General features: G+C 51.7%; 5 protein-coding genes across 5 annotated transcripts; 3 read left to right on the top strand and 2 right to left on the bottom strand.

The window, feature by feature from the left end:
• The first annotated feature begins 120 nt into the window (after positions 1-120).
• ASPSYDRAFT_45439 (ABC transporter ATP-binding protein) lies at positions 121-4,693 on the top strand. The gene is made up of 2 exons (XM_040847042.1): positions 121-1,406; positions 1,461-4,693. The coding sequence occupies exons 1-2, from the start codon at positions 461-463 to the stop codon at positions 4,481-4,483; spliced, it is 3,969 nt and encodes a 1,322-aa protein (XP_040702817.1). The 5' UTR covers positions 121-460; the 3' UTR covers positions 4,484-4,693.
• Positions 4,694-4,763: 70 nt separating this feature from the next.
• ASPSYDRAFT_202907 (uncharacterized protein) lies at positions 4,764-6,575 on the top strand (the record flags this gene model as incomplete). Its single annotated transcript, XM_040843824.1, has 4 exons — positions 4,764-5,074; positions 5,132-5,253; positions 5,317-5,882; positions 5,941-6,575. Exons 1-4 carry the CDS (start codon positions 4,940-4,942, stop codon positions 6,573-6,575), a joined length of 1,458 nt encoding a protein of 485 aa, XP_040702816.1. The 5' UTR covers positions 4,764-4,939.
• Positions 6,576-6,761: 186 nt separating this feature from the next.
• Positions 6,762-13,066, bottom strand: sidD (nonribosomal peptide synthase SidD; the record flags this gene model as incomplete). Its single annotated transcript, XM_040844888.1, has 2 exons — positions 6,762-12,614; positions 12,662-13,066. 2 exons carry the CDS (start codon positions 13,064-13,066, stop codon positions 6,762-6,764), a joined length of 6,258 nt encoding a protein of 2,085 aa, XP_040702815.1.
• Positions 13,067-13,555: 489 nt separating this feature from the next.
• sidH (enoyl-CoA hydratase/isomerase family protein) lies at positions 13,556-14,426 on the bottom strand (the record flags this gene model as incomplete). Its single annotated transcript, XM_040852209.1, has 2 exons — positions 13,556-14,142; positions 14,210-14,426. 2 exons carry the CDS (start codon positions 14,424-14,426, stop codon positions 13,556-13,558), a joined length of 804 nt encoding a protein of 267 aa, XP_040702814.1.
• A 284-nt stretch (positions 14,427-14,710) lies between these two features.
• On the top strand, positions 14,711-16,119 carry ASPSYDRAFT_150919 (GNAT family N-acetyltransferase; the record flags this gene model as incomplete). Its single annotated transcript, XM_040842055.1, has 2 exons — positions 14,711-15,679; positions 15,748-16,119. The coding sequence occupies 2 exons, from the start codon at positions 14,711-14,713 to the stop codon at positions 16,117-16,119; spliced, it is 1,341 nt and encodes a 446-aa protein (XP_040702813.1).
• Between the last annotated feature and the right edge of the window lie 669 nt (positions 16,120-16,788).

Genomic DNA, 16,788 nt, shown 5'->3' with positions numbered 1-16,788 from the left:
TTGAGTGTTGCTTTTGGTATCCATCACAGCTTCTTCGCCCAAAGAGCCAAAGGCGTTCAGACCCCGTCGCGATGTCGGCACATCGCTTTGCCCTCTCAGGCTCTCAGCCCATCTCGGGTCTTTCCATCCACTGGCTAGAGATTGATAGTTGTGACCCACTTACGTAACGATGGCTTGCTTTCCCCTGCCCATCCCATGCCTTACTGACGCGCATTTTGTTACTACAGACACACTAGTATCTGTCTGCGCATGATCAACGTGGCTCTTCACAAGCGTCCTTAATACCGGTGGAGTCCCATCAGATAGGAGAGGGTGGGTCATTTTTTAATCCGTGGAACCGCCATATTTGTAGGGCCATGTCGCCGCCAGCCGACGACATGGTCTTCGATAAATTGAGCAATTCCCAGCTGGTGCACTTGGCGACTGCGCCAAGTTCACACTGCAGATTTTCGAACTCAGGATGAAGATTGTTCAGAATCTAGCGGGCTTCCCTCGCTTGCTGCTGGCCGGCAATCCTTCGAAAGTCGACCTGGGCATGCTGTTGGTCGCGATCGCGAGCGCAATAGCATCGGGTGTCCCATTTCCGTTGATTGGTATCGTTTTCGGTCAGCTTCTCGACGATTTTAACTCGGCGACATGTAGTAGTGAATCCGATACGTCCGGCTCTGATTCCGATCCCGATTACCAAGGAGACATCAACGACAAGATCCTGCTCATTGTCTACCTGGCAATTGCCCAATTCGTTTTAATCTACATCCACCTTACATTTTGGACGCTGAACGGCGCTCGATTGGCGCAGCGACTGCGAGAAAACTACCTGCAGAACCTACTACGCCAAGAGCCGTCATACTTTGATGACCTTCCACCGGGAGAGGTAGCCTCGCGGCTGAATAACGACATCCAAACAATCCGCTCGGGTACTTCAGAGAAGGTAGGAATATGCCTTTCAAGCTTTTCCTTTTTCGCCACTGCGTACATTGTTGCATTCATCAAGGATGCCAAGCTTGCAGGAATGCTGGTTTCGTTGATTCCAGCCTATTTCTTGATGTCATTTGTGGGAAGCCACTATATCGAGAAGTATTCTGGTGTTATGTCAAACTATGCCGCCTCTGCCGCTTCGATTGCTTCAGAGGCGCTTTCAAATTTCGTCGTTGTACAGGCCTTTGGAGCGAACGACCGCTTGGAGGAGAAATTTTCCAAAGCTCTCAAGTCCTCAGAACATGAAGGGTTGAAAAAGGCTACTGCGGTTGGCATACAATCCGGAGTTCTGTATTTCATTGCTTATGGAGCGAATGGTTTGGCATTTTGGGAAGGGAGCAGACAGATTGCTCGTTCCATGAGCGGTGATGGGTCCAGTGGAATTACTGTTGGTGCTACATTTACGGTCATCTTTATCTTGGTGGAAGGTTAGTAACCCTAAGTTCGACCTTGTCGCACAGCTTGCGCTGACATAGATGAAGCGACGTTGCTACTGAGCCAGGTCGCACCATTCCTGCATTTATTTGTACAAGCCGTCGCTTCATTTGAGAAGTTGCGTGGAGATATCGACCGTGAACCGTTGATCGATGGAACTACACCTTCGGGTGTCCGCCTCCCACGGGCCGAAGGCGGCTTCGAGTTCAATCAGGTTTCGTTCACCTATCCCTCGAGGCCCGATATTACCGTTCTCGACAAGGTTACTCTCAGTATACCGGCCAACAAACATACTGCTCTTGTCGGTCTCTCGGGAAGTGGCAAGTCAACCATTGCCGGCTTGGTCACAAGGTTGTATGATCCCACGGAGGGCCATATCACCTTCGATGGGCATGATCTTCGTAACGTCAATACCCGTGACCTGAGAAGTTTCCTCAGTTTAGTACAGCAGGAGCCATCGCTACTGGACCGTTCCCTTTTGGAGAATATCGCACATGGCTTGGTTAATTCAAGCGATGCTACTCATGCGTCATTGAAAACTGCTCTCCACAGTCCCGAACTTGCGGAGATAGCGCGAGAGGCTAGAGAGGGAAATGATTTGATGGGCGCAGCAGAGAAGAAGGGTCCAGAATTCGTCGAAATTGTCAAATTGGTCCAGAAAGCAGCAGAACTCGCAGATGCGGCTGCTTTCATCACGGCATTGAAGCATGGATATGGTACTATCGTGGGTTCAAGTGGGCGGCTAATTAGTGGTGGTCAAAAGCAACGCATAGCGCTTGCCAGGGCCCTCGTTAAGGACCCCGCCGTACTAATTTTGGATGAAGCCACAGCTTCCTTGGATTCACGAAGCGAACAGCGTATCCAGCGCGCCATCTCGAATATTGCTAGCGGAAGAACTATGATTACAATTGCTCACCGGTTGTCGACAATTACCAACGCAGACAATATTATCGTTATGCACAAGGGAAATATCGTGGAGGAGGGAGACCATGCAACATTGATGGCGAAGAACGGAGCATATGCTGACCTAGTCAAACTGCAGACTCTCGGGTCTACCATTGACAGGAACGAATCAACAGTCAGTGTTGACAGTATCAGCAAAACTACGCAGGTCTCTTCAAGCGATGACGACCTAGAGAAGGTCAGTTTGGCAGACATCGACGAGAAGAAGCCCACAACGAGTGAAACTCCGGTCACCGACTCTGTAGAGGAGTCGGAAGACCCCGAGACACCGACCAAATCACTATGGGCTCTTATACGGGGTTACGCACCTGCCGTGAGGCCACATCTACTCATCATCGTTGTCGCCCTTCTTGGTTCCACTATTGTTGGAGGTGCCTTCTCTGGTGAAGCCGTGATTTTCGGAAAGACAGTTGGGAGCCTAAACCCATGTAACAGTCCGGAAGACATCCGAAACAAAGGTGATTTCTTCGGACTCATGTTTTTCGTACTCGCAATCGTCGAGTTCTTTGGGAACATAGCTAGTTGGGCCGGGTTCGGGCGGGTTTCTGAGAAAGTTGTCTACACAGTCCGCGTTCTATCTTTCCGATCGCTGATGGAGCAAGACCTCCAATGGCATCAATCTAAGGGCCGAACACCTCCTTTACTCCTCTCGTATATAACCAGAGATGGTAGTGCCTTGGCCGGGTTGAGTGGCTCTGTGATTGGAACACTGTTTTCAATTACCGTCAATCTCATCGCTGCCATCATTATGACCCACATCATTGCCTGGAGAATCGCTTTGGTTTGCCTGGCTCTAGTTCCGCTTCTGCTTGGAGCTGGTATTATGGAGCTTTTAGTTCTTGGAAAGTTTGAAGAACGTCACGAGAATGCTTATACCAAATCGGTTGACATTGGTGTTGAAGCAATTACATCTATCAAAACGATTGCGTCCCTTTCTCTAGAGGACGAAACATTAGGAACCTACCGGCGGTCCTTGAAGGGTCCACGCAAGGAGACGCTTTCGGTCACGCTCCAGGCAAGTTTCTGGCAAGCGATGACTTATTTCTTGGGTAATCTCGTGAACGCTTTGGCCTATTGGTGGGGTTCCAAACAAATTTTAGCGGGCAACTATGACCAGACGCAGTTCCTGATCGTGGTATTCTCCCTTCTTGTTAGTGCATTGCTATGGAGTCAAATGTTTGCACTCGCGCCAGAGCTTTCAAATGCCCGAGCTGCAATGGCCAGATTACTGGGCCTTATCGAGGCAGGGTCAGACAAAATGCAGGGCCGCGTACACAGTCGTTCTCTCACTGCGCCGCCGCCGTCAGAAGACGCTGAGGCAGCTATCGAAGCAAAGCCGACTCAGCCGTCAGACAACAAGGCGTCCAGCGTCCAGCTCCGTGACATCCACTTCTCGTACCCTGCCCGACCGGACATTAAGGTCCTAAATGGCCTAACAATTGATATCAAGCCTGGTAAATTCTGTGCCCTCGTTGGGCCTAGTGGTGCCGGAAAATCAACAATCATCTCCCTAGTGGAGCGCCTCTATACGCCAGAGTCAGGTTCCATTCTCATCGACGGTAACGACATCACAAAGCACCGAGACGTAACATTCCGCAACTCAATCGCCCTCGTTCCCCAAGAAAGCGTTCTCTTTGAAGGTACAATCAAATTCAACATCGGTCTCGGCGCGAAGCCTGGCCATGAAGTCTCCATGGCCGATATTGAAGAAGCCTGCAAGCTAGCCAATATCCATGACACCATCCAAGCTCTACCGGACGGTTATGAGACCCTCTGTGGTCCTAACGGGAGCCAGTTCTCCGGTGGCCAGAAACAACGACTTTCCATTGCCAGAGCTCTTGTTCGGAAACCGAAAGTGCTGATTCTTGACGAGTCGACTAGCGCGCTTGATGCGGAGTCGGAGAAACTTTTGCAGGAGGGGCTCGAGAGGGCTGCGAGGGGAATCACAGTGATTGCTATTGCACATCGCTTGCATACGATCAAGAAGGCAGACGTCATTTTTTTGATTGAGGCCGGTCGATGCGTTGAGTACGGAACGCACGACGAGCTGTTGGCCAGCTCGGAGAGCTACAGGGCCAACGTTATGCACCAGACGGTGGCGACCTGAGGAGTTTGACAAGTGATATTCGGGAACTGGTATTATGCGGTAATTTATAGAGTATAGAATATAGAATTTATAATTGTTCTGTTGGCGAGAGAAGACCCTGAAATCGACGCCTGTTCAATATCTGTCTGCAACACTCGTAGCCAACTGAATGAGCGCAGTGACATGCAACATGCCAAGATTTCCGCTAATTTGTCTCTTGGCAGACATGTGCCCAGCCGGGGACTTTGGCTTGGATAAACGATGAAAAGGGTCGATTTAAACGTCGGTTGACAGTTCTTGCACCACTGTTTGTTTCTTTTCTTCCCTCACACACTGGAACCCCATTGTCTCTCGTGGGAAAACGGTCTGTAATGCTCGTCCCAACACGCTCGCGACAATATCTCGTCCCTCCGCGCACTGAATCGGAAACGGCGCAGTCATGCAGAAGCAGCAGGCCCTGGGCGTCGAGACTATCCCATGCTGGGTCGCTTGGGCGAGGCCATTCGCCATACATGGTATCTAGGATTCACGTCTTTCGGCGGACCACCGGTTCATTTCCAGATCTTCCATACGCGGTTTGTTGAGCAGGAGAAGTGGGTTGATGAGCAGACGGTACATATTTAATTAGCTAAAGATATTACAGAAAGAGATACTAATTGCTGCGTCTAGTACCAAGAGCTGTTTGCCCTATGCCAGGGTCTTCCGGGGCCGGCATCTACAAAGATGTTATTTTGTCTAGCGTTGCTCCACGCCGGATTTATCCCGGCCCTGCTTGTATTTCTCCTCTGGTGGTATGCATACCGACTACCAACTCGCCATCTATGACGGCTTGCTTACTGTTATCGATCGACCAGTCTCCCTGGCGCAATCGGAATGTACGCCCTGTCCCTTGGCGTGCAACGCATTGACCAGACTCTCCCGGAACCCGTCTACGCCCTTCTCTCCGGCCTGAACGCCTCAACTGTAGGCATAATTGCTCTTGCAGCTGTCCAACTAGCTGAGAAGGCGATCCGTGATAAGATCTCCCGGATCTTGGTGATTTTCGGCGCATGCGCTGGCCTCTGCTATAGCGCACTTTGGTACTTCCCGGTCCTTATGGTCATTGGCGGTTTTGCCACTGCGATATGGGATGGATGGTTGTATCAGCAGATTGCGAGGGCAAAGAGGGCGTGGAAGGATAGAAACCGGCAGCCTGAGCCGGAGGGCGATACACCCAGTCTGCGGAGCACGGAACCTACATCTGCGAGGAACCCAGCACAGGAGACGGGGACAGAGATGTTACGAATGAGGAAATCTGGTACAGGGCCTTCGTCGCAGAGCCCAGCCAGTACTCCAGCTGCGGTGGAAAGGGAAGGGCACCCATCTGAGGACCACATAATCCGCACTCGTGCTGGGGCTGCAATTCTTGTCCTCTTCTTCGGTATGTCCCACTTGGAGGTCCAAACGTGACTATGGATAAGCTAACCCTGGAACCACAGCCTCCTTCATCGCCATTCTTGTTACGAGATCCAAGCTCTCTTCACCCCCATTAGCTCTCGACCTCTTCGCAAACATGTACCTAGCTGGCACAGTAATCTTTGGTGGCGGCCCTGTTGTCATCCCCATGCTCCGGTCCTACGTTGTAGATCCAGGCTGGGTTTCAAGTCGTGACTTCCTTATCGGCCTCGCTATAATCCAAGCCTTTCCCGGCCCAAATTTCAACTTTGCTGTCTTTCTTGGAGCACTCGCTCTCCAAAAAACACCCTACCCAACCATCCTCGGCGCATTTCTTGGTGGACTTGGGATCTTCTTCCCCGGAATCACGCTTGCTGTTGCAATCCAGTCCTTCTGGCGTGTCTTGCGGAGGCAGAAGTATGTTATTGATTTCCTCCGTGGGGTGAATGCAGCTGCTGTAGGATTGGTCTTTACAGCGGTGTACCGGCTTTGGGAAATAGGGTATCTAGCTCCGTCAGAACAAGAGGGGCAGAGCCTGGCTAAGGAGCCTTGGTGGGTCGTTGTTGCTGCTATTACTTATGCCGAGAGTGCCTGGTTTAGGGTTCCCCCTGCAGTGGCGATTTTGATAGGTGCAGTGCTTGGATTGTGTTGGTATGGTGTCGTTAAACCTGCTTGGTGATGGAGTGTATAGGAACAAGCTTCTAGCCGAATGCAGGTCTCTGAATTTGACAAGACAAAGGCGGATAAAGGAACTTAGGTCTAAAACAATCTCTCGAACATCTTATGGGCTGGCTATCTATGAGAAAACAAAAAAAGAAAGAAAGATCTATATACTATCCTCGTGAAAAGAGTCATACAAATGGAATCATTCATCCAAAGCCAAGACACCTTCGGGGGCTCTAACCAGCTCCTCCACAGTTCTAGCCAACTGATCCAAGACCTCATCCACAAACTCCACATCCCTCTCGCTTCCAACAACACCAAAGTGCAACTCGCCCTTGCGCACAAACGAGACAACCTTAACCGGGTGCGCGGCGTCGCCGTGCGGGTTGGAAATATCAACCCTACATTCCCCACCAGCGAACGGCATGGCATCAAAGTCTTCGTGGTCCTGGTGGTGGACCATGGAGTCGAAGAAAGTAGCAGAAGACGAAGACGAAGACGACAGCCACTCTGTGCAATTCTTGGCAATGCGCTCAAAGCCCAGGAAGTCGTGCGCAGCTGACTCGGCGCTCTGGGACTGCACAAAACGGAGGAGAGAGGTTGGGGTCCAGGATTGCTGGGACTGGAAGGGGACGCGGATAGGAGTGAACTGGTAAGTAGGCCCGATAACGTTCTCGGTGTTGTCGATATGTTCGAGGATGCGGCCCGACGTGACACTGCCGAAGGTGACGTCTCTTGTGCGCAGGCGGCGAGAGAGAAGCACAGCCCAGGCTGCGGTGAGGAGGCTGGCTGTGGTGAATTCTTCGAAGGGCTGGGTTGGGGTGTTGACGACTTTGTGGTGGAAGACGCCCTTGTCTGATGGGTTTGGGGGGTTTGTTTTACCAGGGAGTACGGAGAGCGAGGAGTCGCTGAGCAGGTTGCGCCAGTAGGTGATTGCTTTGTCTTGTGCAGGCCCGTCACGGATTTGGGAGATGTACGAGGGGAAGGGCTCGAATTCGGCGATGGTTTGGCCGGTGTAGAGAGTTTCGAGATCGCGGAGGAGACGCGGTAGGGATATACCGTCATACTGGGCGTGAGATAGGCGAAGGACCAGGGAGTGTTGGCCTGCGGCTCCCTCGATGTGGAAGAAGTTGAGGAACGGTGATCCAAGCTGGAAAGATGACTCAATATCTGCTGCGCAAAGCTCGGTAACATATTGCTCCAGGTCCTTGTCCGTTTGCTGCTTGGTTACAGGAGCATCCAATGCATCCAAAACAACTTGAAGGAAAGCTGACTCGTGCTCGATAAAGACTGTGCGTAGGATGTCATGTGTCTTGACCAGGTCGTTACTGGCGCGGAGAAGCCTCTCTGAATTGATACCCTGGTCGAAGTGCAAGAGTGTATACTGGATAGAAGTCCGTGGTTCGCCGACGGTTCCTTTGATGTCGAGCACTTGCGAATCTGTAACGGGGCATACGTCGCGAATAGACCAGTCTGGATTCAATAATTTGGGGCGGACGATGTCGGACAAGAAGCGTTCTACGCCCTGGGAGACTCCTAGCGTCGAGAACGGCTTGTACGTCTGCTTCTTCTTCCCCTTTGGCCTTATGTCAACCTTCAGCCTCTTAGCGGCGTCCCCGAGACGCATGTGCTGAAAGACGTCGGCCACAGTCAAATTATGCCCTTGCTCGCGCAGACCCGACACAAGTTTCATCGCTAGAACGGAGTCACCACCAAGGCGGAAGAAGTTATCGTCAACATCGATTTTCTCGATGCTGATTTTCAAGATTGCTGCCCAGGCATCTCGTAAAATACTTTCGTTGCCTGTTAGATTGGACTGTGCGTTGATGTTCTTCCATGCGCTTTCGAGGGATTCACGAATCTGAGTGAGTAGCACTCGAGGGATCTTCGAGACGAGTTGGTTGAGGAAGCTGTGATCGACTTGGCCTGTCTTTGTGGGAAGCTTGTCAACGACAACATAGGCCGATGGGGCCATGTATGCTGGAAGGTTATCGCGGATGAATTTGTCGAGCTTCTTCAGTGCCAGACCGAGGGTCACTGGAATCACGGTACTGATGCCGGTTTCGAAGTTTCGTGAATCTGACACGCTGAAAGACATGTCATGTTTCTCTGATGTAAGGGTGATACTGGATTCCTCGGAGGGCTGTTTCTCTACAACGACAACCAGCTCAGGTTCTTCTGAAGGAGCTTGGGATACGGCAGCACCAGCGCGAACGTTTGGTGGAAGTTGCTTGTGGATGTGGGCCTCGAGATCAGCAATATCAACCGCATGTCCCTGAACTCCTACAAAATTTTCCTTTCGGCCAACGAAGATCAGGCCGCCATCCTCTCGTAACTGAACCATATCACCAGTTGCTTGCACTCGTCCCACACGGCCAGCAAAAGCGGGACTTCCAGAAACAAGCCAGGCCGGCGAATCAACAGTTTCTGTTGCAAGCATAGCACCTTCGAGCCAAAGTTCACCGACACAACCAATGGGTGACAGCCGAGATGGGTTTCGCGGGTCGCATACCCACGGCACAACAACGCGAGGATAATACGATCCTTGCTTAATTGCTGGACCCGCACGAAGCTTGCCGGTCAACTCGTCAAGCGATAGCGGAGGCGTCTCATTCCACTGCCAGATCTGGTTCAGTTCTTCCTCGGGCACGCAGGAGATCTCGCCGATTCTTCTTGAAGGGTCCCTCAACAGCTGCGAGCACGCTGTCTCTACTTGCGCAAGGATCCGTTCCATCTGCGCGACATCAACCAAGCTGGTATCGAAGCTTGCACAGATCCTGAAGCCGCCCTTTTGGATACCACAGCCCAACATAGCTGGATACGGGTTGAAGTGCAGTGCTTCGCGCACGACATCTCCCATTTCAAACCCTAGTTCACCACCAGCGTATTCAGGGTCTGGTTGGATGACCAAACCTGTGCCCGTCTCACATGCGCGCTGAGCATCTTCGCTGACTTTTCTGATGTTCTGCATACCCATATGTTGGTAAGGTGTGCGTGAGGTCATAGCTTTCTGTACGCTCCGCAGATAAGCTTCAACAGAGCTTGTTCGGTGGACGTGTACACGGACTGGCACAGTAGCGATCAAGGGACCTATAATGCCTTCGACACCGGGTAAGGCGATATCACGACCCATGAGGGTCTCACCGAACACAATATCATCACTCCCGGTGTATTGTGATGCCACGAGTGACCAAGCGCCCCGAATCAGAGTTGCCATCGTAAAGGGTGATCCAGCACCAATATTTAGGCTGATATGGCGTTCTACCATTCCGTTCGGGGTGGGCAGGAAGTCTCGAGATGGCAGGCGGGGGAATTGAGGTCCGACAGCACCTCGTAGTTCACGCCTCCAGAACTCCTCCATTGCAGATTCATCCGTATCGCGCACATACTTGACAAATTCCCTCATTTGGGATCGGATCTCAATAGGTTGCTTTTGCAAAGCGTTGCTGACTTGCTGAAGCAAAATCGGCTCGGACCACCCGTCGTAGACTACGTGGTGGATCGTCCAGACCATATATCTCTTGCCCTCATCTGGGCTTTCAACAATGGCATATCGGGCTAGACTTTGACCGAGTTCCATTTTCTCATCCTTGTCGTCCTTGAGATATTGGGCTAAGTCGGTAGAATGTTTCCAGGATATGTTCTGCTTGAGCACGACTTGTTGAAGACCGGGCTCTGAGATTTGAGCCACACGAGTGCGCAGGATAGGGCTTACTGCGACAACATCTTCCCAGGCCCTTTTCCAGGAGTCAAGGTCGATATGAGAGGGGATTGTAGCAACTCTCTGGGCGACATAAGCTACGACTGCTTTGAGAGAGAAAGTAAAGAGCGATTCCTGTGTCGGTGTGCAAGGATAGATATCTTCAACCGCTGACGGCTCCAGTCCACATGCTTGTGCTGCCTCGAGAGTGGCACTATCAACGGCCTGGGATATCAATGAAAACGGAGGTGTTTCCATTCGTGTTTGCGAGTCGCAGATGGTGACAACGGCTGCCATATCTGCTAGTACAGGGCTACCAAAAGTATGGCCAACGGTGAGCTCAAGACCATACGCGCGAGAGACAGATACAAGCTTCATAGCCGACACAGAGTCACCACCTAGTGCGAAGAAGTTGTCATCAGGTCGGATGGTTTCTGGATCGCGCTTCAATGTCTCTGCCCATGCCTGTCGTAGGCGTTGCTCAAGTTCACTCAGCCCGCCAGAATGGTTGCTACTGCTCGCGCCGCCTTGATCCAGCTGTCTCAAGTCCACCTTTGCCCCGAATTCCCTGAGGCGCTTGCGGTCAGTCTTGCCTGAGATCAGGACAGGCAGGTAGTTGACAGGTATATATGCGGTTGGGATCATATAACGCGGCAAGACCTTTGCCACATCTTTGTCGGCTTCGGATATGGCTGTGTTTAATTCTTCAGAAAGTTCTACCGACTGTAGTTCGGCATTATCCTGCTTCTTTGGAAGTTGAACCGACACGAATGCTACCAAAGTTGGTTGGCCATGGGACACAATGACTTCGGCAACGATGCTGAGCTCTGAAGGTAGCCTGTCCCTAAGTTGACTCTCGATTTCACCAAGCTCGACACGCTGTCCACGTAGTTTGACTTGGGTATCTTTCCGTCCTGCAAAGACAATGCCTCCAGAACCGTCAGGATCATATTTTCCGAGGTCTCCTGTCTTGTAAAGACGCCCACGACGACCCGTGTAGCCCTTGTGGCCAGCAATTAACCAGGCCGGATCTTCGATGAAAGCGGCCGCGGTTTTTTCGGGATCATTGAGGTAGCCTTGTCCAACGATCGGACCTTCGACGAGCAACTCGCCCACCGCACCGACTGGCACCAGCAACTCATGATCGTTGGGGTCGGTGATCCACATGGCAGCTCCATTGCCTTTTCCGATTGAGATATAGTCTCTACCAGTTGCAGAGTTTCCATTCACCGTGCATCCGATCGTGCACTCGCAGGGACCATAACCAATAATAATTCTGGCAAGTTTACCCCAGACCGTGCAGTCTCTGGCAGAGACGGCTTCTCCTCCGAGTCCAAGACCCTCGAGCGACTCGATGACATCTGTGTCTAATATCCGTGCCACAGACGGGGTGAGACCTGCATAGTTGACGCGCATGTTACGGATTACGCCGTTAATATCGTTCACTCGGTCTTCGTCTGATGGAATACAAAGACATCCACCGTTTCCAAGAGTTAGAAGCATACTATCGATGCTGACGTCGAAGGCATACGACGCAAAATCAAGCACTCTTGAGTCCTTTGTATAGCCCACCTCCTGGGCTCGAGGAATGGCACTGCTCGTGTATGTTTCATGAGATATCTTTACTCCTTTCGGAGTCCCTGTGCTGCCGGATGTGAAGATCATGTACATCAATGCAGATGAGGGCACGGGACTTAACTCTGGAATATTTTCCAGGCTTGCAGAGGACGCGAATGTGTCTTCCCCAACAACAAAAGGTTTACTGTCCGGCATGATCAATGTCGCTAGATCTTGCTGCTGGCTTGATGAGAGCATCATCTTCGCACCAACTTGCTGCGCGATATTCTGAAGTCGCGCAAGAGGAAGTGTTGGGTCCATGAGCACGAAAGTCGCTCCTGATTTCATCGCTCCAAGCACTGCGACGATTGTCCATCTCGACTTCTCAAAACACACCGGGAGGACGTCATGCAGCCTGACACCCAGCTCCTTCAGTGAGGATGCCACAAATGAGGAATACAGGTCGATTTGCCCATATGTCAAGCTACCATCCCAGGAACAGATTGCCTCTTTATCGGGGAATTCGCGAGCCTGCTCTGATACCATTTCATGCATGCAAAACTGGTAGGTCGGAGGTAGAGTATGGTTCCAACTCCAGATGCTGTCTAGGTCGTAATCAGTTGGGCGTAGGTAGAAATCTTGGACCAGAGCGTGGGGGTTCGCAAGGCATAATTTTACGACGTCGGCGAATGTCTCGATATATCGGGTGACGGTGTAAGGCAGCATGTTATCACTATGCCATATCGGATGAATCTCGAGGCGCGCATTCTCGAAGCATACTTCCAAACGAAGTGAATCCTTTACCAGTTAGTAAAATAACCCGGCCGTTATCGCGCCCAACTCACCTCATCTTTAGACTCGGACGTTTGTGATAGAGAGCCGGTGCTCAGAAGGAGAGAGGCGGGCCCAGCAGATTCATGCTCGCTTGTCGCGAGGTGGTTAGAAATCGCGTTTGCAGCCTCTTTGATGCTGCTCTGCAAGCCTATCTTCAATTCATCTATCGCCAGGCGTCTCTTCACGAGCTCCGTTGGGCGACCGCCACCGCGACTACCGTACGCCCATTCATAGCTGATTTGGCTGCCCTCGCTGGTCCGAAAGAGCGCAATGTACCAGGATAGGAGGATGATTTCTTCCCTCAAACCAGTCGCAGTGGGCCGGTCTGGCGTCAGACCGACAATTTTGAGAGACCTGGAGCTGTCGCCGTTAGGTTGATCTTGATCGAGGAACTCCTCGACCTGTATAGACCCCATATTACCGGAGCCTAGCGTTTCTGGTCAAGCCGGTGAATCAACTGGAGCTTCGCATAAGTCGGACATGCGAAATCGGTGTGTGTGTGTTATATAGACGAGCCGCCTAGTGACGGCATGGGGGATAGATTCAGGCCATTGAAATGATTGGACTGACCGAGATCGGGTCGTGCAGGTGGGATGTGGACCATGGACATGACAAGCACCCGCACTAATACCGAGAACTGGAGCAGTATTGAGCTGGTCACTGGTGGCTCACTGATTTCTTTGGATACATCGCGTATTGTCAGTATAGATTGGTAGTAAATTACACATATCCGAAATACGCAACGTCGTACCTAGTGCGGTAACAAATTCGTAATAATGGTTTCTTGTTTGTTGGTCTTGGGTATCTATCCGTAATTATCGGGCGAAGGAATAAACCAGTCCAGCTCGATGATTTCCCTGCATTCTCGCACGCCTCGGGGGATTCATCATATGAGGCGTGAGGTGTTACAAGTTACTTGGTCTCCAAATTGGTCTTCGCTTTTCCACGAATGCTCTCACTCCCTCGTGGAAGTTCTCGCCAGCCATGAGCTTCGGGTACCAAGAATCAACCAAAGTGGAACTGGCTTCTTCCACACTAGCCATCTCCCACGCATAATGGAGTCCCTCTAGCGTAACGCGCAGACTATCAGGGCTGTTTTCTGAAATGGTTTTAGCAGTTTGGACCGCACTTGCCAAGAGCTGGTCGTGCTCCACCACCCGATTTACCAACCCCCAGCGCTCCAGCTGGGAAGCAGGGAAGGGCACGCCACTTAAGGCTATCTCGGCTGCTCGCTGCTTTCCTAACAACCGTACTAACCGAGGCAGAGCACCAGCAACAGCCGCGATTCCTCGTTGTACCTCGGGGAGTCCGAAGCTCGCCTGATCACTCGCGATGACGACGTCGCAGTTGACGACCATTTCGAATCCGCCTCCCAGACAGTATCCGTTCACAGCAGCGATAATTGGCTTCACGCTTCGTCCTCGAGGAAGACCGGCCAGTCCGGGGGCTGTCATCTTGTTTACGGTGCCGCGTTTGTTGAGTTCGTTCCATTCTGGTAGATGGCATATTAGCTTAGACGGATGGTCCCCAATAGGATTTGAAATCTGAGGTAGACATACCTTTGAGATCAGCTCCAGAGCAAAAGGATTCACCTGTACCAGTAATGATCGCGACTCGCAGCGTAGGCTCTGCGTCAAACCATTTCCAAAGCTGTATGATGTCCGCGCTCATAGCAAGCGGAACGGAATTCCGCTTCTCAGGTCTGTTAAGTGTGAGAAGTAGAATCTCGGGTGTCGGAAACGAGACCAGACATCCTTGTACCGGTGGGTGTTGCATATTCGGCGGTTTTGTTGAGTCTTGAGGCCTTTTTGAAGAGGAGCAGCTCGCCGTCTTTAAGCAGCCTTATGGGCGGTCCCACGTCGCCTGATCTTCCAGCCCTTGTGCATCGGAGTGATTTCCGACCGGTATCTTTGCTGATCTGGGTACTTCTCCACTTCCACCCCGTGTAGTCTAGGTACGAGGCGAGGTAACAGCTAAGGCGCCTCCATATAACCTGCGCCAGTCCCGGTCCTTCAGGATCTGAAGCCCATTTCTTCCCGTTGCCTTCAATACCCCTCACGATGAGCACAGCACAGCCTACCGCATCATATCCATGGGTGAAACTCCCTCATCCGTACCTCACTACCTACAAAATCCACGTGGTTTCCGATTCCAACCCTCGAGTGCTGCAACTCCGACTCCATGACTCTCAAGTGCCCGGCGAGCCACTGCCGAAGAGCATGCACAATGATTCATTGACCTACACAGACATTTCTTTTGATAAGTCGGCAAAACAAATACCAGACAATGACAACAGTCCCTGGGCACGCAGTCAGAGAGCTCCAGGGATCACCTTTCAATGGAGTGGCTCTGAAGTGCCCACCTTCGCCCAGATCTGGAACATTATCCATGCTACCTTTCTAACGCACCCCGATCGGGAGGTCCTTCGCTTGGACCTCAAGGGTGCCGGCAAGGAGACTGTCCGTGAAGAATGCATTCGCACTGGGCTGGCAGTCGACTATCCATCTCCTCGGGTTCCCTTCGGCAATGAGAACCAACCCTCTGGTGTTGACACACTCATCTTGCTTCGGTCTTCGTTCTGGCAGGGCGCTGGTTCGCCCCTGGGACCTCGACCAATCTGGGCAGTTGACCAAGGAACTCACGGTCTTCTCCGGGGGTCCGGCAGTCAATATCCACCGATGCCTCAGAACTACGAGGTTACGATGAAATTCCCACAAGAGCGTATCTATGCCCGCCATCCCGTTCGCCCTACCAAGCCTACCCCAGGCTCGCTTGTCTACAGTCGCTATATCCCTCACCTAGATAAGCACTTTTCGCTTATGGTGGTTGACTGGCAAAACGACGAGCATCTTGAGCGTTTTAACCGATGGCAAAACGACCCCCGTGTTGCCAAGGGCTGGAACGAGACGGGCACGCTTGACGAACACCGGGAGTACTTGCGACGCCTACATGAAGATAAACACACCTTGTGCCTGTTTGGGCGATTTGATGATTTTGCTTTCGGGTATTATGAGATCTACTGGGCAAAGGTATGTTCAATACCTAAACACTTACATTTCCTAATTTAGATTCTAACGACTGCTCTTCACACAATCAGGAGGATCACTACGGAGCACATTACGATGCCGGAGACTACGATCGTGGTCGCCATTCTCTAGTCGGGGAGCATAGCATCCGCGGAGCCGAGCGCGTGAACGCCTGGTGGTCAAGCTGCATCCACTATTGTTTCTTGGATGAGCCGCGAACCCAATGCGTGGTGGGAGAGCCAAAGGCCACTGGTGGCACTGTCCTCTCCTACGAGAACGCGCAGGGGTTGACGATCCAGAGCTATGTTGACTTGGGTCACAAGCGTTCCGTTCATGTCTTCTGCAGCCGCGAGAAATGGTTCCAGCTTTGCCCGCTTTGGTGGGACGGGCGCGAGCGCCCGCTGGAGAGCGCAGACCGCGCAGCATGGAACGCAAAGCTGTAGAGTGCTAGGAGGTTTACCTCGGCAGCCCATTCCGACTTACGAGTTAGAATAATATTCTTGTCGCATAATGAAATCCGCTCGACTGCTCCAACTTTTGTTCTAACTGCAGTGGGGCATCAAGTCGAGTCAGTGCCACAGTGGACGTTAAGAGCGGGTCCAACAAAGTTGCCTCCGCTTGAGTACGCTCTCGTGGAGTCATGGTTCTTGACTGTTAGAGCTTCGGAAGACACCTGACAGGGTAATGAATTTATAAGGTGCATAATAAAACACTCAAGTCTTTCATCTAGTAGTTCAGGCGTCTCAATCGATTGCGGACCAGAATGCAGAAAGATTCTCTGCCTCACGCCGCCTCCAGGCTGACGAAATTGTTTAAGTTTTTCCGCCAAGAGCGCTAACAAAAGCCACTCGGAAGTTGGAATGGTGCAACACCGCTATCAATCTAATCTAAATCAGATAATCTTCCGAGACATGACCCCATCTCTAAAATTGCAAGCTGGATAAATCCGTACCGGCCCCTCTATACCAACCAAATTGAGGCAACAGCCTCGAAAGCACACGGACACCTAGAAAGACCGACACAATCTACTCTCAACTAATAATATCCCCTGAACGGTCGACCGCCCAACTGCCTGCGAGTGGAGGGACAAATCCTTTTTCTTTAAGGCTTCC

Source organism: Aspergillus sydowii, assembly GCF_001890705.1.
Source record: "Aspergillus sydowii CBS 593.65 unplaced genomic scaffold ASPSYscaffold_5, whole genome shotgun sequence".
NCBI lineage: Eukaryota > Fungi > Ascomycota > Eurotiomycetes > Eurotiales > Aspergillaceae > Aspergillus > Aspergillus sydowii.
Note: the sequence above shows the minus strand (reverse complement) of the source record. Positions and strands in the feature narration are given on the sequence as shown.